General features: G+C 47.3%; 9 protein-coding genes and 2 non-coding genes across 11 annotated transcripts; 7 read left to right on the forward strand and 4 right to left on the reverse strand.

Annotated features, from left to right (window-relative positions):
* Positions 1–487: 487 nt before the first annotated feature.
* Positions 488–1,168, reverse strand: ASPGLDRAFT_1492464 (uncharacterized protein; the record flags this gene model as incomplete). The annotated part of the gene is made up of 2 exons (XM_022542014.1): positions 731–1,168; positions 488–658 (listed from the first exon to the last, which is right to left on the reverse strand). Exons 1-2 carry the CDS (start codon positions 1,121–1,123, stop codon positions 488–490), a joined length of 564 nt encoding a protein of 187 aa, XP_022400731.1. The 5' UTR covers positions 1,124–1,168.
* A 1,010-nt stretch (positions 1,169–2,178) lies between these two features.
* ASPGLDRAFT_26202 (ankyrin repeat domain-containing protein) lies at positions 2,179–3,273 on the reverse strand (the record flags this gene model as incomplete). Its single annotated transcript, XM_022543540.1, has 2 exons — positions 2,179–2,813; positions 2,895–3,273. The coding sequence occupies 2 exons, from the start codon at positions 3,271–3,273 to the stop codon at positions 2,179–2,181; spliced, it is 1,014 nt and encodes a 337-aa protein (XP_022400732.1).
* A 577-nt stretch (positions 3,274–3,850) lies between these two features.
* ASPGLDRAFT_36031 (ankyrin repeat domain-containing protein) lies at positions 3,851–4,729 on the forward strand (the record flags this gene model as incomplete). The annotated part of the gene is made up of 1 exon (XM_022544637.1): positions 3,851–4,729. One exon carries the CDS (start codon positions 3,851–3,853, stop codon positions 4,727–4,729), a length of 879 nt encoding a protein of 292 aa, XP_022400733.1.
* A 5,716-nt stretch (positions 4,730–10,445) lies between these two features.
* ASPGLDRAFT_47754 (uncharacterized protein) lies at positions 10,446–10,816 on the forward strand. The gene has a single exon (XM_022546747.1). It carries the CDS (start codon positions 10,513–10,515, stop codon positions 10,753–10,755), a length of 243 nt encoding a protein of 80 aa, XP_022400734.1. The 5' UTR covers positions 10,446–10,512; the 3' UTR covers positions 10,756–10,816.
* A 113-nt stretch (positions 10,817–10,929) lies between these two features.
* Positions 10,930–12,542, forward strand: rhgB (putative extracellular rhamnogalacturonase; the record flags this gene model as incomplete). The annotated part of the gene is made up of 4 exons (XM_022548315.1): positions 10,930–11,553; positions 11,614–11,652; positions 11,701–11,902; positions 11,950–12,542. 4 exons carry the CDS (start codon positions 10,930–10,932, stop codon positions 12,540–12,542), a joined length of 1,458 nt encoding a protein of 485 aa, XP_022400735.1.
* A 769-nt stretch (positions 12,543–13,311) lies between these two features.
* ASPGLDRAFT_47755 (putative sugar transporter) lies at positions 13,312–15,271 on the forward strand. The gene has a single exon (XM_022546748.1). It carries the CDS (start codon positions 13,402–13,404, stop codon positions 15,061–15,063), a length of 1,662 nt encoding a protein of 553 aa, XP_022400736.1. The 5' UTR covers positions 13,312–13,401; the 3' UTR covers positions 15,064–15,271.
* On the reverse strand, positions 15,271–16,936 carry ASPGLDRAFT_74753 (NADH:flavin oxidoreductase/NADH oxidase family protein). The gene is made up of 2 exons (XM_022549751.1): positions 15,863–16,936; positions 15,271–15,799 (listed from the first exon to the last, which is right to left on the reverse strand). Exons 1-2 carry the CDS (start codon positions 16,769–16,771, stop codon positions 15,368–15,370), a joined length of 1,341 nt encoding a protein of 446 aa, XP_022400737.1. The 5' UTR covers positions 16,772–16,936; the 3' UTR covers positions 15,271–15,367.
* Positions 16,937–17,471: 535 nt separating this feature from the next.
* Positions 17,472–18,747, forward strand: ASPGLDRAFT_375577 (ankyrin repeat domain-containing protein). Its single transcript, XM_022544840.1, has one exon. It carries the CDS (start codon positions 17,605–17,607, stop codon positions 18,472–18,474), a length of 870 nt encoding a protein of 289 aa, XP_022400738.1. The 5' UTR covers positions 17,472–17,604; the 3' UTR covers positions 18,475–18,747.
* Positions 18,748–19,112: 365 nt separating this feature from the next.
* Positions 19,113–19,232, reverse strand: ASPGLDRAFT_t95. Its single transcript has one exon. It is a non-coding gene; the product is annotated as a tRNA-Thr (tRNA).
* A 605-nt stretch (positions 19,233–19,837) lies between these two features.
* ASPGLDRAFT_t92 lies at positions 19,838–19,925 on the forward strand. The gene has a single exon. It is a non-coding gene; the product is annotated as a tRNA-Asp (tRNA).
* An 805-nt stretch (positions 19,926–20,730) lies between these two features.
* ASPGLDRAFT_58424 (uncharacterized protein) lies at positions 20,731–22,831 on the forward strand (the record flags this gene model as incomplete). Its single annotated transcript, XM_022548316.1, has 4 exons — positions 20,731–21,219; positions 21,315–21,539; positions 21,733–22,249; positions 22,335–22,831. The coding sequence occupies 4 exons, from the start codon at positions 20,731–20,733 to the stop codon at positions 22,670–22,672; spliced, it is 1,569 nt and encodes a 522-aa protein (XP_022400739.1). The 3' UTR covers positions 22,673–22,831.
* Between the last annotated feature and the right edge of the window lie 1,103 nt (positions 22,832–23,934).

Consider the following 23,934-nt stretch of genomic DNA (forward strand, 5'->3'; position numbering starts at 1 on the left):
CCCATTTACATCTGGAGTAAAAACACTAGCCCCCTTGGCTAGAAGCAAATGCACGATTTCCACATCCGCCATATGCGCTGCATAGTGTAGTGCGGTGTCTCCATCGGTAATCCTGGTGTTTCCCTCGACACGAGATCTCAGCAATAGTTTCTAGATTGGGGATGGAGATTGATAATTATAGCATTGCGTAGCATAGTGGTATACAGAGTGTGTGGTGTGTTTCGTGGATGATGGATCAGCTCCGTATTCGAGTAATAGTCGCACGATATCCTCATGGCCACCCACTCTCGCGGTGCAAAAAAGCCTCTCAAGCTCAGCTGTCACACCGTGCTCAAGGAAAATCCGTACACACTCTATTTTACCTCTTGCCACCGCGTATTGTAGAACTGTTTGGCCGTTGATGTTGGCGCCTATATCGAACACATGTGATAAATAAGCCTCAGGAGACCCGGATTGTCCTTCCTTGCTGCTGCAATCAAATAAGATTCTAGTTCATCGTGTATGCTCTTTCTGAAGAGATATTTTTTGCACATTCTTCCTGATTATTTTTGAATGCATGTTCCACGGCTATTGATGAATCCCCAGCAATTTCCCCTGGTGCGGCACCTCTCTTCAGAAGAAGTTCCACTATGGCTATATGACCAATAAATGCCGCGCACTGTAGTGGTGTGTAATATAAACGTCGACTAAAAACAGGCAGAGACACCTCTGCACCCATAGCCAACAATACCTTGACACAGGATAAATGGCCCCTAGCAGCAGCATCAGCTAGGGCAATATTCTTCATTTCACATGACAAAGCCTGCTCATCTCGAGCCTGAAGCTCTTGGATTATATTTGCGTAACCTTTCTTTGCAGCCCATTCCAACATAGAGGTCACTTTGACGTAGAAAGAGGGTTTTATGTCGTAGTATGGATCTCTCCAGTGACTGTATGCGCGATTATAGAATGGGATATGTAAAATGGTTTGCAAATCATTTGATGCGTTCAGTAATGTATGTGCATGTGCATGTTTCAGTTCGAGGTAGCTGGCGATTTCGATGATGATTTCGTTTGGGCACTTGAGGAGGTAGCATTTCGGTGCTAGTGCTTCGGTTGTTGTCGTAGGTTCTGGTTTGGACATCTTTGGGGAAAAGGTGTCAGTTTCCTTGCTGGCTGGGTTGCAAACAGGCGCGCGATTCTTGTTGTCTCGTTTCGTTGATGGTATTGAATTGTGGAAGGATTTATGTTAACTGGGTGGACGATGGCTTTCGAAAAGGCACAAAACAGCTCTTCTTCGCGACGTCATATCAACGATTCGCTTAGGGCCGTGGTAAAAAAGAGTAAAAAGAAGAAAAAAAGTGGATGATACGACTAACAGTAGGCATTTGAAGCATCTTTGATTTTGCTGTCAATATTATTGCGACTGGTTTCTGGTCAGCTCAGGATTATCGAGGGTATTCTGCATTGTAGTGAACGATCCAACAGGAACACTGGTCGCAGTCTGTCAACCACTTATTCTTTTATCCTCTTTCTCTCAACCTCGTCTATTGTCTTTGGACAATTGCAACGAGATTATAGCTACTGTGGCTATTCCGCACGATGATCCCATGTGCCACCACCATTCAATGAACCTATCCCTGGGGTGACTTCTGAGAAATTGAATCTCAATCTTGTAGAATCTAGTAGCCCTGATATCATACAACATTTACACACAGAAATACATCTAATCCAAGAGCTCCCATGGGCAAGGTGGTAGGTCTCCATCTTCGTTGGCGATAGTCATCTTCTTTGTTGGTAGAACCAAAAGGCTCATCCTCAGAAAGGAGTTGGGATAATAATTACTAACTCGGAATAGATAACTAACTAAATGTAAAGGAGAAAGGAGGCACCATGATACAAACATACAGATACAGTTATAATACGCTGTGATGCTGTATAGGTGAACAGGAGGATCGGTGCTACTGATAAATGACTCTATGCTACTTTGGCTGTCCATTCTGGAATTGAAAGTCCAAGTATATGGTTAATCTTGTCCTCGTGAGTCACCAAACTAGATCCGTTATTTATGGCTTATTATTATGATAGTAGCAAGAGTGAGCAATATAAACCAATCGTATATCAAGCAAGTGATAAACTAAATTAGATTCCAGGAAAAATGGGTACGACATTAAAACCCAAAGGAAGGGTGTACAGCTATTAAGAAACATATGACTCTTCGGCCTCTTTTTGCTTCAAAAAACATACAATTCTCGGGCAACTCCAGCACTCTGCGTATCCCAGTGCAGTATCTCCATGATAATTGGCATCTGAGACCCGAGCCCCTTTCTCTAGGAGCATCTCAATTATTCTTGAACGGCTCTCGATCAGGAGATTCCGGTCATCAAAATACCTCAACCAGGCCCCTACAGCATAATGCAAAGGTCTGAATCCGGCTTTATCTGGTGCGGAAGCGTTGGCTCCCTTAGATAGAAGTAACCGCACAATCTCATCGTCGCCAATATGTGCTGCGTAGTATAGCGCGATGGTTTTATTAGTTGCGGGGTCCTCGGCACAGTATTTGAGTAATATTCTCAAGATCCCGCTTTTTTTATGTACCAATGCCTCATGGTAGGCAGAGTTCCCGGCATATTTAGCTTCCAATGGATTGGCCCCGAGGCGCAGTGCTCGCCGCAGGAGATCTTCGTCTCCGTATAGCAATGCAATATGCAATAGAACTTCGGGACTAGAACGCTCGCCATATCCAACAAGTATTCGTATGCATTTCCAGTCATAGCTCATTACTGCACGCTGCACAACAGTTCTTCCATCATGCTCATCCTTGACATTTACATCTGCGCCTTTATCAAGCAGCAGCTGTACGAAGTCTGGAAGGTTTGACCTTGCCGCTCTGTTCAGGTAAGTCGATAACTCACCCCGCGAGCTCTTCCCAAGGAGATATCGAACACATGAACCATGGTGATTCATCATCGCATATTCTAAAGCCGTCCAGGATTGAAGACTTCTTGTCTCTATTCTTGCGCCCTTGGAGATAAGAAGCTTCATCATGGCCAGGTTGCCGTTTCTGGCGGCCCACATTAACGGCGAGTAGCATTGAACACGATTTTTATAAGGGTATTGCGATACTTCTGCGCCCATGGCGATTAATGGTTCAATGCAAGATAAATGCCCGTTGGCTGCAGCTAGACATATGGCTGCATCTTTCGTTCCGCACATGAAGACCTTTTCTCTTCCTCGTGATTGTAGCTCCTGGATCACATTTATGTATCCCTCCTGCGCGGCCCATTCCAACATAGTAAGTTCATCGCCAGCCCAACCCCTGCAATAATCAGCTATGCGATCATAGAACAGACTACGCCAAGCATTATGCAAGTCGTGTGATGCTTGTAGTAGGGCGTATATATGTTTCAGCCCTAGATAGCTGCTGATTTTGAAGACTATCTTGTCTGGGCACTGAAGAAAGCCGCATTTAGGCATCTTGGGGAGGTAATGTGTTCTGAAAGTCATATCTAAAAAAAAAAAAAAAAAAAAAAAAAAAGTTAAAAATTTTGAAGTGATTCAATGACATGACTACCTCATAGAGCCACGTGATCAGGATGCCGGTGCCTAGGTATTTAGGCGTTCATTGAGAGTTGATGAAGTAGTTATGTTCCTTGGTCTGAATTGGTTGGGTGTAATTGAAGAATAAATTTCGGACGGTTCGATTATTGCATTATTAAATCCTTGCCAGACTTATGTTCCTGTGCCTGCTGTTCCTTTAGACAATTTATAATGCAATCACGACCCAAGCGTACTGCATAGTCTAAGAAACAAGCATAAAAGAGGTCGCCAGGAAATTTTTGTTTAGTCGACGTTTTTCTTTCCCTCAAAAATGCCCAAACCGAAACCAACAACGACAATCGAGCGAACACCATGTTTACTCCTCCAGTGCCCGAGTGAGATCATCATCGAGGTTGCCAGCTACTTGGAGCTTAGTCATTTATACGCGTTCGTCCAGACATCCCGCGCCTTGTACGCTACTCTACGCATTCCATTCTACAATCGCGCATGTACTACCTCGATAAGAAGTTACAATCGTTCTTCCGCCAGTGTTCTGGAATGGGCTTCAGGAAAAGGCTACGTGGCTGTGATTTGGGAGATTCGAACTCAAGAATCACCTGGAGATTGGAGAAAGTCCCCTCCTCAAGCAAAAAACATAGCTCTATGTCTGGCTGCAGCCAACGGTCACCTGGCATGTATCGAGCCATTGTTGGCCATGGGTGCATATGCGGGAATGACATGTCAGTTTTCTCAATCTGAATGGTCTAAATGGCCTGAATACTATACGCCAATACAGTACGCGGCAGAAAATGGTCACCCAGCCATGGTGGAGCTCCTCCTCACGAAAGGCGCTGTACCGGGGACCCTGATGGGTATGAAAGCCCTGGAAAACTCGATACTAAATAACCTTAAAGCATGCACATATTTTCTCCTTGATCACGGCGTAAGCACGCGTGTCGAAGCACCCGTGGTAGCAAAAACCTACCTGATTGAAAAAGCAAGCGAAGGCTGCCAAGGCATGGTGCGGACGCTTGTTGAAAACGGAGTGAACATATTCACCAACAACTCGGATGATCATGCTGCCGTGCAGTATGCGATAGGGCATGGTAGGGTGAAGTGCTTGCGAAACCTTCTTGAGGGCCAGGCGATTTTCGGATCCGAAATCGTATTGCACACAGCAGTCATGCAAATGAATGAGATCGCGACTTGAAGCAAATGCTATTATGGGCCCTGTGGAAGATATCGCCCTAAAATTTGCAGCGCATTTTGGTGACGTGGAAACTGTGCAGCTTCTTTTAATCAATGGTATCAATGTTTCCACGCCAGACCTAGATGGATTCAGACCTTTTCATTATGCTGCAGGCGCAGCATTGCCGCGTTACAATCTTCGTGATAAATTGGTTATGAGTTATGATGACCTCGAGAAGAGTCGTAATGAGATGTCTGATAGAAAAATAAAGGTTATTGAGATGCTCTTAGAGAAAGGAGCCTGCATCTCGGATGTTGACGATGATAAATATACCGCACTTGACTATGCAATACGCTTGGGTTATGAGAGCACCATAAAGTGTCTCAAGCAGAAGGAGGCACAGGATTAGTGTTTGGCACGGCATCTAAGATTGGTTATGATGATTTTGTATTAGATTTAATTCGATAATAAACTGCTTGGAATGATCTTACTATTTAACAATAATACTTACTTCACCACCGATAAAGTCGCTTAAAAACTGCTAAAAATTTACCAGGCGCGTGGCTCTACTCATTGAACATGGAACATTGAGTCACAAGTTACTCCATTCCAGTATCGCCCTAAATAAGCCAAATATGTATTATGAAGTCGCCAGAGATCTATTTGGCGCCTTATTTTCCCTCGAAAAATTCAAACCAGCACCAAAATGCGCCTTCCTCCAATGTCCAAACTAAATAATCCTCAAAATCGCCAGCTAACTAGAGTTGACGCATATATACGCACTATTGCCAACATCAAATGTCTTCTATACTGTCCTGCGTACCTCTTTCTATGATTTCGCATCGAGACATACCTACGTCAATCGCTGGCCCGCCACCATGCTGGAATGGGCCGCAGCAGAGGGCTATCTTTCTGTGATTAAAGAATTCCGAATTCGAGGACGAGATCAGGCTCTTTTATCTCAGGTCAAAGCTAGTGCTTTATGATCTGCTGCACGTCAAGGTCGCTTGCACTGTGTTGAGCCATTGCTTGCTATGGGGGCAGATATGTCGCCTCCGCTGTCTAAAATCAACCATTTCACACCACTGCAGTGGGCGACGAGAAAGGGTCACTTAGCTATTGCCCAGCTTCTTGTTGAGAAAGATGCTAAATTAGGATATTTGGGCCGTGCGGGTATAACAGCTTTGGATCTTGCGTTGGCGCATGATGAAGCCTGTGCAAAAGTTCTCATCGAAAAAGGTGCGCGTGCTGAATTGACAACTCCCCTTAATAATATATTTGGCCAAGACAGCAAGGAAAGGTCGTCTAGGTTTGGCTCCGCTGCTTCTTGAAAAGGAAATCGATGTAGGTCCTAAGGAATTGGACTTTCATGCTCTTGTTGAGTATGTGTTCGGAGAGGGTGATATGCGATTCTGTCAAGCCCTCTATGAGCATGGCGTGAGTGCGAGTGCTAAAGCTAAGATACTAATGCGTATTTTAATTAAAGACCAGCACGAGACTGTTTTGCAACTATCACTGAATCTCGGGGCTGATCCCTCATCCGCTATATTCGCTGGACGTACCGCATACCACGAGGCATTCAGATACCACCAACTCCCTATACTGAGACCATTGCTGAAGTCCCGTGTTGACTGTGTCAAGATATCTGATCAAGACACTGCACTACACTTCGCAGCATATATTACCGATGAAGAACTTGTATTGGCACTTTTTTTTTTTAAAAAAAAAAAAAAAAAGGAGCGAGCGTTTCCACGTCATACAATAAAGGTCGCAAGCCTCTGCATTACGCTATAAGTGGCCTGTATTGCTACATCAATCAAGGCAACCTTGATAGCCGTCTGAGAACCGTCGAATTGCTCCTAGAGAGAGGGGCTCGTGTTTTGGATACTAATTATCGTGGCTCCGCTGCATTGGATTATGCAAGGCGCTTGAGTTGTGACAATATTATACAGCGTCTGGAGAAGAACGTGGAGGAAGCTTGAGATTTTCGCAAGATATTGTTGATGTCTTACTACTAAATTGCTCCTGAACTATCCAAGTTTTTCGGGGAGTAACTCACCGATCAGCTCAATTGTTAATATCTATCAGCCACAACTAATGACGTATATATCTAAGATTCCTCAATCATTATCAGTATTTCCGTTCTCATTAGATCCTGTCGAAAACTGCTCTACATTACTTTACCTGGTAGATATCTCGCAACAGCGCATGCACGGAGAAGCCAGAGCTTTTGATACATGGGCTCGATTGATCTGATTGTTCTCCCCCAATTCGTGCACCATTCTGATTCGCCAAATTATAAGGTTATCTATATATATTATAATGTCAGCTTCCTTCAATATCAGAAACAAAGGACCGCTAAACAAAGCAGCTTACGGTCTCGAGAAAGTAGGGAAAGAAGTCGTTGGTACGACAAAGGAACTGACTACATGATGCAGTCAAAGCAAACAAAGACTTCTGCTACTTCACTGTCATGTCTTTGAGCTAAATTCAATATAAATTGATGTTTCTTCTCAGTCTCCTCTTTTTTCTTGTCTTCTTCTACAGCTGCTATTTTACCACAGGTCGTTATATAGGTGGTCTTGCTTGGTGCCCTAACTCTACCAAAATATCTGTTCTATATACATATTAGTCCTTCTGTTATAACTCATTGTTTGAAACAGGATCAGACCGGCTGATCCCGTCAGATTCAGAAATGGCGCGGCAAAGTCGATGCGGCAATACAGTGCAGATTGTCATCGAATCACTACCTCTCTCATCGGCCTACCTGGTCCGAGTGTCGCAAGCTGATACACAACATTGAATGCGCCAATACTTTGACTATATAAACGGCGAATTTGTCGCAAAACGGAGACCTGTTAGGTTCCCTGGAGCAGCTCGCTGAGCGGACGTTCCATTATTGCAATTGTGAATTTACTTGCATGGTATAACTAGCATACTTGTCTTGTAAGTGCTCGGGATATACCGATAAGGATAAGCTGCTAACAAAAAAAGACCAGGTCAAAGTCTGCGCAGGATACTTCTGAACATCATAAATCAGGCCCCATGTGTTCCAGACCATGGTGCTTAAGATACCAAAGTCTGATACGGTCACTTAATTCAGTCCTTGACTGACTAAAAGCCTCTCGAAGCATGCAGGGAAGGCGAATAAAATGCCCCGTTAGTATGTCGGGGCACACAATGACATTGGACGTTCAAGCGAGACACATGAACACTTCCTGGGTATTCCGACACAAACCATGCAGCCTTTCTTCAAATTGGCAACTAACTCGAAGCGCAAGTTGAACCGCGCCCTATATAAAGGAGGGTCAAACACGGCTGTCTGATGGATCATCCTTGACACCGCCAACCCTTGCCCTAGCCTCCTGCGCATTTATCACGCGATAAACTATATCCTACATTTATCTGTTGCAGGCTATTTTATTACCAAAGTGACGCGGGAAATGGAAGACATGTGTACAGGCTGACGTCTCAATGAACCCCGATACTGCTCTGACCTTAAAGCTGGAGGATTCTGTTGAGGATGGGGCAACAAGTTCAGCTACGGCATCAAGATCTAAAGCCGTCGGCAACAGGTTCCAGCCAGAATCCTGGCCCAACGACTAACGCGGGTATTACAGTCGCATTAGACAATCCGATAACTGGGCTTTCTGTGTGTAACGGTGAAGTTGTCCCGGCCGATCAGATCCCGAATGATAAGGCCAATCGCAAGCGTAAGCGGGAGGACAAGAAAGAGAAAGGAGGAGAGGAAGGTCACAGATCGGAGGAGTAAGCGGGTTGCAATATTTTCTCCGTCGTTGTTGGTAAACGTCGCTGTATGCTAGGGATCGAGTGATCGGTTATTCTCGTTTGAACAGTCCGAGGTGATCGCGCGGTTCTTAAAAGACTTTGCCTCCATATTTCCCAACGCTTGTCGCAGTTTATAAGCTAGGCTTCCGTTGTTGCTAATATGCCATGGTAACAGGGGATCGTTTCTTCGCCGCAAATTAGTACATGCAGTACAGCAAAGCAAATACTGCATGTAAGTCTTTGCTCTTCTGTGGTTTAAACTCGCTCTTCTGTATACTTGACATGCGCTAATGTGCAAGCCCCTACACCAGCAGCCTTTATTGAAAATCTTTCTATTTATGCCTATACTCCTTTTCAATGAATGTATATGACATTGCGGAAAGACTACATATATCGGGATTACAGTGGCTGGAGCAATTGCAGGTCTTGAGGGTTACGTACCTATATAACCGGCGTCAAATTGCTATTCCAATGGCAGACGTTCTTCACTGATGGAATGTTTTCTTTTTCAGCTCGTTATTTAAGGGGGGATTTATGGTAAGTACGCCATGTTTGATCCTGTGTCAAAATAGTGCTTCATGTTGTCATTCTGAGACTATTATCATGTCTTTAATTTCGCTACCGTCGTTCTTTGGCTTTTCTTTTGCATATTTCCATTGTCTTTCCGTACTGACTGTTATGTCTCGGTTCTAGAGCATTATACTATGAGACTTCCTTTCATCAGAAGGTCCAGCCAACTTCCATGCGAGCATGACAGATTGCGACCTTAAAACTGCCTGTTTAGCAATTGGAGAAAGACACTTTGAGCCTACATGTTCGACCGAGCTGCATGCGCATAGCCGGCTATGGTTATGTTGACTCCTTTTCCCATTGCAATGATGGGTACTCATACGTGTTTCCCGGCTATCAAGACTCAACCGGATTAGCCTATTCAGTGGGCCATGGCGTCCAACACCCACAGGGGGTGGATTTCGGTCAGTCGTATACTCATATTCTAACTTCTTGAGGTTACACCATGTTATTGGGGAGTTCTACGAATGTCCACAGCCGGATAGTACATTTAGAAGCTTATGCGTGATATAGAGAAGTCATGCATACACTCCAATGGCTCTCAAAACCTTGATGCAGCCTTTTTGTTGACCTAAATGTTGACAGCCAGTCCAAGGCAAAAGAGCGCGAGTGCATGGGTTAGCGTCACCTTACAGGTTTAAGCCAGCATCCTACTGGGGAAACAGAAAGGCCAGGAAAACTGGTCTCTATTAAAAGAGCACATAGTCACAGCTCAAGTAGTGGCATGGCCACCCACTAGCAAGCATCAGACGGGCTTTCTTACTTGGTTAACGGAAGAAACAACCTCGTGGACAGACTAAATATAGAGCAGTTTCGTGGACTCGTGGATGAGAAGTGGGGCCTATTACAATTGGGCTGGGGTTTCGCTTTCACATGGGACCAGTTTTGCAAGCCAAAGAAAAGTCAGCAAGCAAGGAAGTCTGGTTGCGACAATGGAAATCGGTGCAGCAGGCCTCCATATGGATAAGGCTGGTGGTGTGATGAGATCCCTTTTCGATTCAGGTGAATTTGTGTAGAGGAAAGTTACAACCACGGTCAGTGATATTTCATGGACTACGGCCTCCTGAAGTCTCGAGGATTTCATGCTGATTAGACATTGGCAGATTCTGTGTTGGAGAGAAGTTTAATGGTCATGTGGATGACACCAATGACTAGAACAGTCTGAGACTTCCCCATGTTGTTATCTTCACATATTTTTATGCTGTCTCCAATTTGAGTCGATAATATAAGCATACAAAGATATTCTCCGGTAATTAAAGCGTGGTTGAGGGGTAAGCAGGAGACTTAACTACTAGGTATGTATCTAGTCGTACCTATTCATCATACCATATCAGTTTCTCAGCCGTTGTATTTTGCATCGCATAGATCTGGCTGGTCCATTAACTTCTGACAGATCGGCTGTTGATCTATGCGCCGTCGATAAGCCAACCCGGAAAAGTCCCGATATGCGAGGCTGTTTGCGGGTGCTGAATCTGAAGCTTTTGAGCGTTAATCTATCAGTGACCTGTGGATCAGGCTATGGCCAAAAGGAGCATGCTAGCGAGACCGGAGCGGACCCGGTGGGTCAAAAGCTTCTGTGCCGTCCGCGTGGCTTTCTGTATGGGGTTGGTATATCAAAGTCAAACGGATCGGCCGATGCGGCGTTTCAGTTCTTAATTTATTTCGTGACAGTTGCTGGTGGGACTTGAGGAATGCAGTTTGATACTCCTATATCTATGCCTATGCCTCCTATTATGTGTCTGATTTCTATCCATCCATGTACATTCTTTGCGGCATTGATGCCAATTGACATTCTCTAATTCTGTTCTCTGTTGTTGTTAATATTCATTACTTTCTTTCTTAATCCTCTGGCAGGATTCATCATGTACTTTAATCCATTTATTCTCTCGGCCCTTGTGCCCCTGGCAGCCGCCCAACTCTCCGGCAGCGTCGGGCCCTCATCATCAGCAAGCACCAAAGCCAACACCAAAACCTGCAACGTCCTCGACTACGGCGCCAAAGCAGACAAATCCACCGACATAGGCTCCGCCATCGACTCCGCCTTCAAGGAATGCTCCAACGGCGGTGTCGTCTACATCCCTCCCGGCGACTACGCCATGGAGAGCTGGGTGACCCTCAGTGGTGGTAAAGGCTGGGCGTTGCAGCTGGATGGTATCATCTACCGGACTGGTTCTGATGGTGGAAACATGTTTATGATCGAGCACAGTTCGGACTTTGAGTTTTTTAGTAGTACCTCCAAGGGTGCGGTGCAGGGATCTGGGTATGAGTTCCATAAGGAGGGCTCGTTGAGTGGGGCTCGGATCTTGCGGTTGTATGAAGTGACGGATTTCTCGGTGCATGATGTTGCGTTGGTTGATGCGCCGGCGTTTCACTTCTCTCTGGATACGTGTGAGAATGGAGAGGTGTATAACATGGCTATTCGGGGTGGTGATTCGGGTGGATTGGATGGTATTGATGTTTGGAGTACCAATATCTGGATTCACGATGTATGTGTCTCTTTCGTTGGTCATGGTTTCGGGATGATGCTAATTGTACTGCGATAACAGGTCGAGGTTACCAACAAAGACGAATGCGTGACTGTCAAGGTACGTTCTGGTAGAGCAAGATCTCTCGATAATGCTAACGCTGCGCAGAGCCCTGCCAAAAACATCCTCGTCGAGAACATCTACTGCAACTGGAGTGGCGGTTGCGGTATGGGTTCGCTGGGAACCGACACCGACATCAGCAACATCATGTACCGCAACATCTACACCTGGAAGTCCAACCAGATGTACATGATCAAGAGTAATGGCGGCAGCGGTTCCGTCTCAAACGCGGCCTTTGAGAACTTTATCGGTATGTCATAACTGACCCGGATACATAAACTCAAGCTAACCATCCAGGCCACGGCAACGCCTACTCTCTCGATATCGACAGCTACTGGAGTAGCATGGACGAAGGAAGCGGTGACGGTGTCCAGCTCAGCAACCTCACCTTCAAGAACTGGAAGGGCACCGAAGAAGACGGCACTCAGCGCGGTCCCATCAAGATTGAGTGCCCTGACGCCGCTCCCTGCACGGACATCACCATCCAGGACTTCAACATGTGGACCGAATCCGGCGACGAACAGTCCTACACCTGCCGCAGTGCTTACGGGTCTGGCTTCTGCTTGGAATCAGACTCGGACGATGAGTCTTCCTACAGTACCGCGCTGACTGCTACTGCGACTCCTTCGGCCTTTGCGGCACCTCGCATGCCCAATGACTTGTCCACCGCATTTGGCACCGACTCCGCCATTCCGATTCCCACTATCCCGACCTCGTTCTTCCCCGGAGCGACGCCGTACAGTGCGCTGGCTGGTGCAGCGAGCGGCAGTGCCACGCCGTCTAGCTCGATGGTTGAGAGACGGTTCATGCCCAAGGAGACTGGTGCATATCCGGACTTCCACGGCAAGAACCATCGGATGGTGAGAAGAGCTGCGAGACGATTTTCGTAGGGATCTTTGACTGAGCTCATCTCAAGTATCATGCTCTCGATGTCTATTGATATCGTAAAGTAGTGTTGTACAGCCCGAATGTCACATTAATGGTCATACACTTACACAATCTGTCTATCCATGATACGTAAATATAAATCCCTAAGATCCGGATTCACCTGAGTGTTCAACAAGAACCTTGCCATCCGTCTCAGCTTCTTCTCTATCATTATGCGTGCCTCTAGTATTCTCCCTCTCCTCCTTTGCGCAGCTTCTGCCTCTGCTGCCCCGGCCCTCAGTCAATGGTTCACTGGTTTCTACGCTGGGCACCAGTGCGGCAGGGACATGGTATTCAGTCAGGCTAATACCAAGAAAACCGATTGCCAAAATATTCCTACTCGTGTCAATGTCCACGCTGCTGAAGGTAAACCGGGCCCCTTCACCATGGCGTTCTACTCGCAGGAGAATTGTATAGGGGGTCACAGGATATATCGAATTAGTCATGGGGATGCATGTCTTAGTACTCAATTGGACTTTCCTGAGTTTAAGTCTCGATTTATAGGTTGAATAAGTGGGTTGGCGCCTTCATATTGATTCAAACAATCGTCTTTCCTGTTTTCGGGCTCGACGGTTATATTACTTATATAGCGTTGATTCTGTGGATAATACGGATACTTCCGAAGCTATTTTAGGAAAGCATCAGGTGACATCTCCGCAAACGTGACTTGACGGCTTCTTATACGGGAGGTATTTTTATGTAGATTTGAATAATATCGTTTATCTATTCCATGTCCTTCTTGCTGGCATTGCTTTCAAATCGAACTAACCCCGCAGTGGGCTAAAACCTAGCACACCATCAGCCGCTCAGCCAGCCACTGGAATGCATTCCCTACTCACCTCTCGTCCTCAATCGTCGGGATATATCGCTCTTTCTCAATGGAACAACAACAGAACCATGTTGTCTCCTCCCAAGCAAGACGAAGAATCACCATCTTCTCCCCCCGAACAGCTCGATCCTGAGTCCACCACCTCCCCGTCGCTTCCCCGCAACAACAATGGCCCCAACGCCGCCTACACGGCCAAAGCCACCGCGCTCAACCGAGCCATCCAGGATATTGGCATGGGTCGGTACCAATGGCAACTATTTTTTGTGATCGGATTCGGCTGGGCAAGCGATAATCTCTGGCCGATCGTAGTGTCGTTGATCCTGCCGCCGGTTTCGTACGAGTTCAACGCAAGCAAACCGCCGATTTTGACGCTGGCGCAGAATATCGGGTTGCTGATCGGAGCGATTTTCTGGGGATTTGGATGTGATATTTTTGGACGGAAGTGGGCGTTCAATCTCACGCTTGGGATTACGGGTGTGTTCGGGCTGGTTGCTGCTGCGTCGCCTGGTTTCGCGGCGGTATGTGCATTTGCGACGCTGTGGTCGATCGGCGTTGGGGGGAATTTGCCCGTTGATTCGGCGATTTTTCTTGAATTTTTGCCTGGGTCGCATCAGTATCTTCTCACGATATTGTCGGTTGCGTGGGCGCTTGCGCAGTTACTGGCGACGTTGGTGGCGTGGCCGTTGTTGGGGAGTATGACCTGCGACGAGGATAATGGGAAGCCATGCTCGAAGTCGAGTAATATGGGATGGAGGTACTTTCTTCTCGCGATGGGTGGGTTGGCTGTGGTTATGTTTATCTGCAGATTTGTCTTTTTCACGCTCTTTGAGTCGCCCAAGTACCTCATGGGTAAGGGACGCAATGAGGAGGCTGTGGAGGTGGTTCGCGAGATAGCCAAGAGGAATGGACGCCGGACGTCTTTCTCTTTGAGCGATCTGCAAGATCACGATGGTCTGGAGAACGAGGAGGATCTCGGGCTAAATACATCGCCAGCATTGGGCACGCGAGACCTTATCCGCATACGATTGGAAAAGGTCAGTCTGGAACATGTCCGGGCTCTCTTCGATACACCCCGTCGCGCCTGGTCGACCTCTATGATCATGCTGGTATGGGCATTCATTGGCCTGGGATACCCCCTCTACAATGCCTTCCTACCTTACATCCAGCAATCCCGAGGCGCCGAATTTGGCGATGGCTCGACGTACATCACCTACCGCAACTCGCTCATTATCGCGGTTCTAGGGATCCCGGGGTGTCTGCTAGGCGGTGCGCTTGTCGAAATGCCCCGGTTCGGCCGCAAGGGCACCTTCATGCTTTCTGCCGTTCTCACTGGCGTATTTCTGTTAGCGTCCACGACGGCAACATCATCAAACGCACTACTAGGCTGGAACTGCGCGTATAACTTCATGAGCAACATCGAATCTGCCGTGTTGTACGCGTATACGCCTGAACTCTTCCTTACGAAAGACCGCGGGACGGGAAATGCGTTGACGGCGTCTTCGAATCGGGTTTTTGGGATTATGGCACCGATTATCGCCATGTTTGCGGATCTAAACACTGCTGCGCCGGTGTATCTCAGTGGGGTGTTGTTTATTGCAGCGGGAGTGGTGGTGATGTTGATTCCGTATGAGTCGAGGGGGAGGGCGAGTTTATAGTGCTTGCATTTTGTTTGTACAATGAATGCATTTTCATTGCATGAGGCGCTTCGATTTCCAACTCCTCATCTTTTATAGACAAAGTATATAGAGCCAGCAATCAATACTGCTGCAAGCTAGGGCTAGGGTTCCAAGAACTATCTATCAAATTGTCTGTCCGGTCTCCAACAACGCTGTCCCATATATGGTGGAGGGTGCAATTTGGTTGAGAATGTTTTAGATATGGAATTCGTTGTTCTATAATTGATTCGTCTATATTAGAGTATCTATAGCCCCGTTAAGTTACTCCGTATGTACAAGCTAATTACATGACAACGGAAGACAAAGCCTCATTCCACCCCCGCAAAAGAGGCGGCGCATAAATATCCCCCGTAGTATCCTGCGCCTTCGCAGCCATATACTCCCCAACAGCCTCATAGAGCTTAGCTGTATTCTCACTCAGCCCCAAGTTCAACGGCTGCTGGTGGTTCCCGATCTGCCTGATGTGCAGCAACGCCGCCGTCGCCGTGGTCATAAAGTCGTACTGGCTCAGATGGAGCGAGACGGCGGAGGGAACTTTTCCGGCCAGGATGTGCGAGCACAGGTATGGTTCTTGGCAGAGGGGACGGCCTAGACCGATACCGTCGACGACGCTCAGGGCGTCGACCATGCCCGAGACGCTGCGGAAGCCGCCGGTGAGGTAGGACTTGGTCTTCTTTAGGGTTGGGACGATGAGTTGAGCGAAGTCGAGGAAGAACTGGGCTGTCAGATTTTTTTTTTTTTTTTTTTTTTTTCCAAAATGGGGATGGAGGGAACTTACAGCTTCACGCTTCGAGGTGGTCTCCCGTTTCTCATCCATAGCCCACTTCTCATACGTCCCACCCGACAACTCGACAAAGTCAAACGCATTCTCCTCAAGAGCCTCGCACAGCACCCGCGACTCCTCAGGCTGGAACCCATGCTCCTGGAACTCAACGCTGTTCACCTTAATACCAACAACAAAGTCCTTGCGCACCCGCTGCGCAACAGCCTCCCGGATCTCCAGAATCAACCGCATCCGGTTCTTCAACTCCCCACCATACTCATCCGTCCGCTTATTCGTCGTCGACGACAAGAACTGGCTCAATAAATACCCATGCGCAGCATGCAACTGAATACCATCAAACCCAGCCTTATCAAGGTACTCAGCGGCATGCGCGAAACCCTCAACAACACCAGCAATATCCTCCTTTGTCGCGGCGCGCGGCGTAGCAAACTCAATCCCCAACGGCGACCCCGCAAGCGGCACCTCACTCGCACTAATAGGGCTCGGCTGCACAGCAGCAGCAGTCTGACGACCTGGATGCGACACCTGCGCAACAATCAAAGAGCCATTCGCCTTCGCCTTCCCCGCGAGCTCAGAGAATCGCTCGAACCGGGTCCCTGACAGCGGCGCATCAGACGGGATGATCATGTTACCGGGTGCTTCGAGCTGGTCTGGCGCTATCATCACGTTGCCTGTTAGCGAGAGGCCGATTTCGCCCTCGCCCCAGTGCTGGTAGAGGTTGATTAGTTCTGGGGAGGGGATGCCGCGGTTGGGCTTGTCGGCCATGGTAAAGGAGGCTAGGCGCTCGCTCATGGCGCCTTTGAGGAAGCGGTTTGGGGCTGTTCGGCCCGAGAAGGCGAAGTTGAGTGGCTGCCCGAGGGGGCTCGGGTCGGCTGGGGCTGCGTCGTAGCGGGTTGTGGGCATGTTGCTGTTTGGGGTTTTGATCGTTTTGGTTTTTTTCCGGGTAATTAGAGGAGATCTAAGGTTTTATTTAAGCTCCTTTAAAACACACATGTTAGTTCTTAGCTTAACTATTTTCCCTTATTTATAAGCCACGTTGATTTATAATATAGCGAGCGTACCTATGGCAAATTCTATCCACATCCACATCCCGATCTGGTAATATTCCCGTGCCGAGGTCGGGCCGATCTTGGCGGTTTTCCCTCGGTTGGTCGAAAAATGTAGGGCTGCCCCTGGGTATGCGGTGTCCGTTGGCATCGAAGAACGGGGGACGACGGATGAATTGCCTGAAGGGTGGTGCTAGGACATGGACGAGGCTTGGATGAGCGGATGAGCGGATGTAGAAACCGAGCTTGATGATACCGTGGCAAGAATGTTGGAAAAAATGGATGGCAACTGGTGGAAAATTATGCAGAGAGCTCTCAATTGGAATGTTTACCATGAAACTGGCGGTTACCTGACCCGATATTCTACGAGCTCTCACAAATGGTTCAACGAAAAGCAGGCTCGTCAGGATGTGAGAAATCAGTAGGGTCCAACATGTCTCCATAGGAAGAAATTGGTTATGCCGGTAGTCATCTCTTGTTTTCACATCTAGGGCTCCCTCGAGCCCAAAGGAAGGGCACATGTATGACTGTTATATGACGCGCCTACTGAGGCTGTTAAAGAACACCATCAACTCACTAAATGCTGTGCATGTCATTTTAGACGTATTTATTCGTCAAGATGCCAAATCCCAAAACTAAAATCCAAGCAAGCACCAGCACGATCACCAAAATGCTTCCTCCGATGCTCAAATGAGATTATTCTCGAAATCGCCAGCTACCTGGACCTGCAGGGCTTTAGATGTATTATTCCAAGCATCCCCTGACTTGCAAAATGTTCTGCGTATTCCACTTCACAATCTTGCATCCAGTGCCTGGAAACATCAGCATAACCCCATGACTAACTCACTCAACATATTGGAATGGGCTGCGCAGGAGGGCTATGCAGCTGTGATTCAAGGGCTTCAGGCTCGACCAAGGGAACATGACTTTCCATGTCACGCAAAGAATGATGCCCTGCGTCTAGCCGCAGCCAATGGTCACTTGCGGCACGTTGATCCATTGCTAGGTATGGGTGCTGAATTATTGCCTCTTCCTTTTATATTCCCGTTTGCGCATTACACGCCACTACAACTGGCGGCGAAAAATGGCCAGCTAGCTATGCTAGAATTCCTTCTCGTGAGAGGCGCGGCACCAGGAACCTTGAGTCGTGGATATCTAACACCCTTGGAATATGCGTTGAATAACAACCGCACGCGTGTTGAGTTGGAAACTTGTCTCAGCATAGCAGCAAATATGGGCCGCCTAAGTACTGTGCAAGTACTTCTTGAAAAGGGGGTTGGCAAAAACGGTACCAGAGTTATTGACGGTCGAATCCTGCGGCATGCAGTGTCGAAGGGCAATGTGGAATGCACTCGGGTCCTATATAAGCATGGTGCGTGGTTTGAGCCCGAGGCTCTTTTGCAGAGTGCAATAATCCATGGGCATGAGGCTATGGTGCAGGTTTTACTGGAGCGTGGAGCTTCATGTCCCGGGCGTACTGCATATTGCAGGGCATTGGAATTTAGCCAATGGTCGATTTTTAAATTATTGCTGGGATCCCGTGTTGGTGCACAGCACTAAGAGAGATACTGCCCTACACTTGGCAGCACATATTGGTGATGAGAAAGTTGTGCAGTTGCTTTTGGCTAATAGAGCCGATGCTTCTGCGCCTGATGAGGATGGGCTCAGACATTTGCATTATGTTGTAGGTGCAGTATCGCTGCATTTGAATGTCTATGATGACTGGGTTAAGACGTTGACCTAGATAAGAGCCACATAAGGATTATCGGGATGCTCTTGGAGAAAGGAGCCTGCGTCTCAGAGACTGATCGTTTTGGACACACTGCGATTGACTATGCGGTACGCTTGGATCGCGAAAGTATCGCACAGTGTCTGAAGCAGAGGTTGGAGGGAGAGTGAGGAGATGCAAGAGTGTTGCGATGTACTAATAGAGTCGAAATACTTGCTTGAATTGCGTCGGTTACTTACTTGCCTTGCTCGCTCGGTCTTCGTTGGTCGCGGCTGGGTTAGTGGGATTTAATTGTAAAAGAAAGTCGACGGGCGAGAGAGGCTTACTTGCGGCCTCTTGAGCTTCTTTAAACGACATTATTGTAGCAAGTGATGTTTTCAGTCGCTGTTGTTATAGTCGACGCGATACATACATAACCGGGGGACTGACTCCGTACAGAGAATACAAAAAAAAAAAAAAAAGAAAGAAATGCTCACAGGCGGGATTGAACCACCGACCTCTTGATTAATTTGTAAGTCGTCCGTGTTCGGGTTTCGAACCGAGGACCTTGCCGTACAAGTCAAGCGCTCTGCCACTGAGCTATGCGAGCTAACTGGTTGACATCTCTTACGTAGGCAAAAAATATAAGCCAGCTCTGTAATTAATCATACGTTCCAGTAATTGTTCTATCGGTACATTATAGTAAAGAAAAAAGATTTTTTCAATTTACCGACCGGAAAGGTCTCCCAATGAATTCTCAAGGAAATTATTGTGAAGTTGGCCCAGCTATATGCTCATCGACTGCCCATGGCAATCTCTTCGCATACGATATACCTTGTATATGAGCGAACGGAACAGTCGCGAGATTGAAAGAAAATAATAGCAGGACAGTGGCTTTTTGGTCATATTTCGCTTGGATTGATGAACAGCGTGGGAGTGAACCATCAGTGGGTTTATGTGTCGCACGGCATCAGCGCATATTCGTTGAAATATATATATATATATATATCAAGGCACGACAAAGTTAGTCATATCGTCCATCAACATGGTCAATTCAAGGAACATGATGAACGAGAGTTCTCCAAATCAAGCCTGGAACCTAGTAATTGGAGTATTCGGCAAACCAAAGGTCCAACCTTTCCAGTACCGGCTATAGCAGACATAAACCCAAATTTAGCTTGTAAAGCACAATAGCAGAAACCCTTCAATAACAAGTCCTCGATGGTCTAGTGGTCATGATTTCCGCTTGTCAGCTTAATAACTGCAAGCGCGGGAGACCTGGGTTCGATTCCCAGTCGGGGAGTTTTCTTTTTGCTTATATTTATATATATATATATATATTTTTTGGCCCTTATCTTTTAGTTCTTCTATCCACTACTATTGCAGGGACGCTCCACAAGGCAAAATCAATGTACTAGTATCTCCTGCACTCAAACTAGAACCGATTTCCGTGACGGTCAACGGTTAATGACCAACTGCCAACGGGGCAATATGAGCAAACGACAAGCGATAGCCCGTCACACGTGATCGCACGATGAGTAGATAGTTTTCCTTTGTCTTGCCAGACGGCTTTCTTTCTTCTTCTTTTCCTCCCCAGATTCGATATTCTCGTCGAGAGGCTACTACCTAGTCTAGATAGGAATATTATTTCGTTATTATCTACTGGTTATCGAGTCGTGACAATTTCGATCCTACACCAAAAGGTAGATAGGGCTTCCTTTCTTCTCTCTTGCTCTACGGTGCCCAGATAATCCCTCAATAGGGCATAATGCTAGGATAAACCCAGTATTAACTGACAGCCCTCTTTATTTCAACCACAACACATAAGTCGACAATCATCTACCATGGCATCCTCAACTCTGAGACTCCGTCTACAGGAATATTGCAGAAAGAGACCTCGTTTCTGTCCCGTCATTGTGTTGTTTCTATGTTTTGTATAGCGTCATTTGTGTAGTGAATTCCCAATCGGGAAGGCAGGTCGCGGTCAGCGACTCCCTCTTCTTTCTCTCTCCTTCGACTCTTCTCTTCCTCCCAACTTCATCTTCTCTCTCTGAATTGTTCCCATCCATTTTTAACTCAATATCATTCTAAATTGAGGTTTCTCCAAGATGAACAATCATTGGCAATATGAATCGTTTAACTCAACCGCCAGTATAGACGACGAACAAGCCCGGCAAGGCTCCTATTACTGGGGTTACCCTACGTGGTCGGCGAATGTTCTCTGCGCATCCATTCCTTGGCTTGGAATTGGAGGCACGACACTCCCAGCATATGCCTCATCCTCATCCTCGCCTTCTACCTTCTACCCTTCCCCTTCGTCCGCTACCGTCTACCCCTCTTCCTCCGCTACAACCGTGTCAGACACACAGCAGCAACTACCAGTCGGAGGGTCGTATCCTAGCACTACTGTTGAGAGTGTGCAGCCCACAGAGTTGAAGCATGGGGTGGAAACGGATTATAATCGTCGTCGGTCTTCGATAAGCTTGCAGGTGGATGAGTTGATAAGTGCTTTAATGCCCTTGCCTCAGAATGCTTCGTCTACCGGGGCTGAGGCTAGGACTAATATTGGCGTGGGTGAGAACCTTGAGAGGGGCGAGGTAGGTTGTCTTTTTCTTTGATCCAATGTTTTCTCTGTTTGCTCGCCTGTTTGTCTTCGTCCAGGACTTGCCTGACATGAACTGCTCTTGTATAGGCTATCCCCGAGTCTCCGCGTCTTGCCTCGTTGAATCTCAATGAGATTACCTGCAGTCAAGCAATCTTCTACTTCGGTGTCCTAGCCGTCCAGTCGCTGCTCCTCCCCAGGTTCCAGTACAACAAGGACCATGATGGTAAGAAATGGGCGTGCACTCTGATCATGTACGGACGTACGATTGTACGGTCCTTTCTTTTCGAGACCCAGATGGAGGCTAGGACTGAGGTATGTTGGGAAGCTTTAAAAGGGCTGCAATCTCAGTTTCCAGGTTGGCTTGTCCCGAGCGAGCCCGAGGGGGTTTCCAACAGTCCTGGCTGGAATTGGGTTGATATTTTGCAGGGTGAATTTCCTTCCTGGTATCGTCATTAGCTTTGACTGACATTTGTCGATGCGCATCATGACAGACTACTGCGTTCAGAACAGTTTGCGCAAGCCGCAGTACACACAGTATATCCACGAGGGCAACTATCGCCACGAGGTCGAGGTGGAGGGTGGTTCGTTTTTCGGGTTGCAGAAACAGTATTCTGATGCCTTGAGGTCGAAAAATGCGGCAGCACATATGGCTTTGCATGTGTTGCTCGTATACGGGAACAGCGTCCTATACAACTTTCCCGGGCCGTTTACTATGAAAATGTCCAGAGAAAGTCTGTTTGCACACGTCCCCAAGTTTCCGTCAAGGGCGCGCGGTGCCAGCTCTAGTCCTGAGTCTCCGGATCGGCGCGTCAAAAGAGGGGGTATAGACAAGAAGCAAAGATTCAGGAGCCACCAAAATAAGTTGTCGCCCCGAAAGAATGCAAACTTGCTACCTCTCGCTGAGAGCAAGCTTCCTGATCTTGAGATCCGCCCTGGGGAGGAGAAGCGACGATGGAATATCACTCCGGGTGAACTTCAGAATCGGCTGAAAGACTTACCCACTCAGGATGCACGACTCAAGAGTAATGCTTCACCCCATTCCATCCTCCTTCGTTTGTCTTTCATGTTCTGTCTCGCTAACATTGCCGTCACCATATAAACTTCTAGAAGCATGCCGACTCTTGTCACTGCACCCCCCAGAAATCCGCATCACACGTCTTGACAACGACCTAGTTGAAACCGAAGGTGAATACAGGACATCCGCTCATTTTAAAGGCGACCCATTCCTCACTCGTGCCGGCGCCATTGGCTCCACCAAGGGTCGGAGAGCGAGTAAAATGGCGGCTAAGGAGTTTTGTGCGGCTGAAGTGGTGAGATACCTGATCAAGATGGTCAACGAGGATACCGAATTGGAGGAGGAGGAAGCTGCGAAACGCGAGCAGCCCGAGCACTGGCAGAGGAATACCCTCAGGATGTATGCGAGCCAGGGGTTTGTGGGATGTTGATGAGGATATGTGATGTGTATGTATGCGCATGCGCATACAGGTGTTAGTCTGTTCATATATGTGTTGGAGTGGTTATTATTGAAGCTTTTGGGGCTACAACGTGCTCTCGATAGCTATTGTGAACTAGAGTATGTACTATAGGATATTTACTGCTTTCAGAGGACCTAGTAGCAAGTTTCCACTCCTTTCCATTTTCTCTTCATCTTCCTCGCTCTAAACAACCTATCCTTCTAGATGCCATACCTAGATTCTCTCCACTTGGAAGTTAAACCGATGACGAGCACGGCATCTAAAGGCACTTTCTAGAAAGAGCCAACCGAGCATGGATGTCCAATTTTAATCGGTCTGTTCCACCCAGACTACGCACTGGTACCTGATATATCAATGTCCTGCGCCATTGCCAGCAAGAAGAGCGTTTTATATATCAGCATTGATCTTCGTCGACCGGACTAGCCAAAAAGATTGTCACTCTTCGTGCTCTATTCAGGAATGAGTCTCTCCCTCGACGTGCCGACCTATAAAGAAGGAAAAGCTTTAGGGGCTCAGCATCCACAGGCACTGAACCTATGCGAAGGAGGTTATACGTCAGCTTCCATGGATTTTATACATGGTATGATTATCATACAATGAGCGATTTCTCATATCAATCAATGCATAGAGCAGGACCTGCGATGGCAAGATATGCATATGAACTGGCACAATGCCGGCACCTAATTGAAGCGATACTTTCTGAATGCTTGTTTGAAAATCACAGCATGATAATTCACGGGAAGCACACTGGGTACATTTCTTTCCCCTTGGAGGTGAATATCTACAGCTTTATCGCCTACATGGATTTATTCTTCGCGCAGCTCCTACTGCAGAGCACGAGAAGATAGAGGCGTGGGAGAAACTTCTGAAATTCGCGGATTGCCTGATCTGATTCTCCTGGTTTTGCTGTTGAACAAGTAAGTCCCCATATAGTACTATACTAAGGGGCTTTACTGATTGTATACAGTGCAGTGCTTACAAGAAGAATAGACCGGGAAAACAAGTGTCGCAAGACTGCACTATATGAGGAGCCGGTGAGTCCAGGACATCTACAATGGCCGACGTTACAAACCACACCCTCGCTGTTGAGAAAATTAAATCTCTTCGATAGAACCACCACCCTTCGAAGGCTGGCTTGCTTTACAGAGAATTCAGCAACGGGCAAAACGCCTACCTACCTTTTCAACATAACCATAATATCCCACGGGAGGAGAAGTTCCTGCCCTTTTATC

This window comes from Aspergillus glaucus (genome assembly GCF_001890805.1).
Source record: "Aspergillus glaucus CBS 516.65 unplaced genomic scaffold ASPGLscaffold_11, whole genome shotgun sequence".
Taxonomy (NCBI): Eukaryota; Fungi; Ascomycota; class Eurotiomycetes; order Eurotiales; family Aspergillaceae; genus Aspergillus; species Aspergillus glaucus.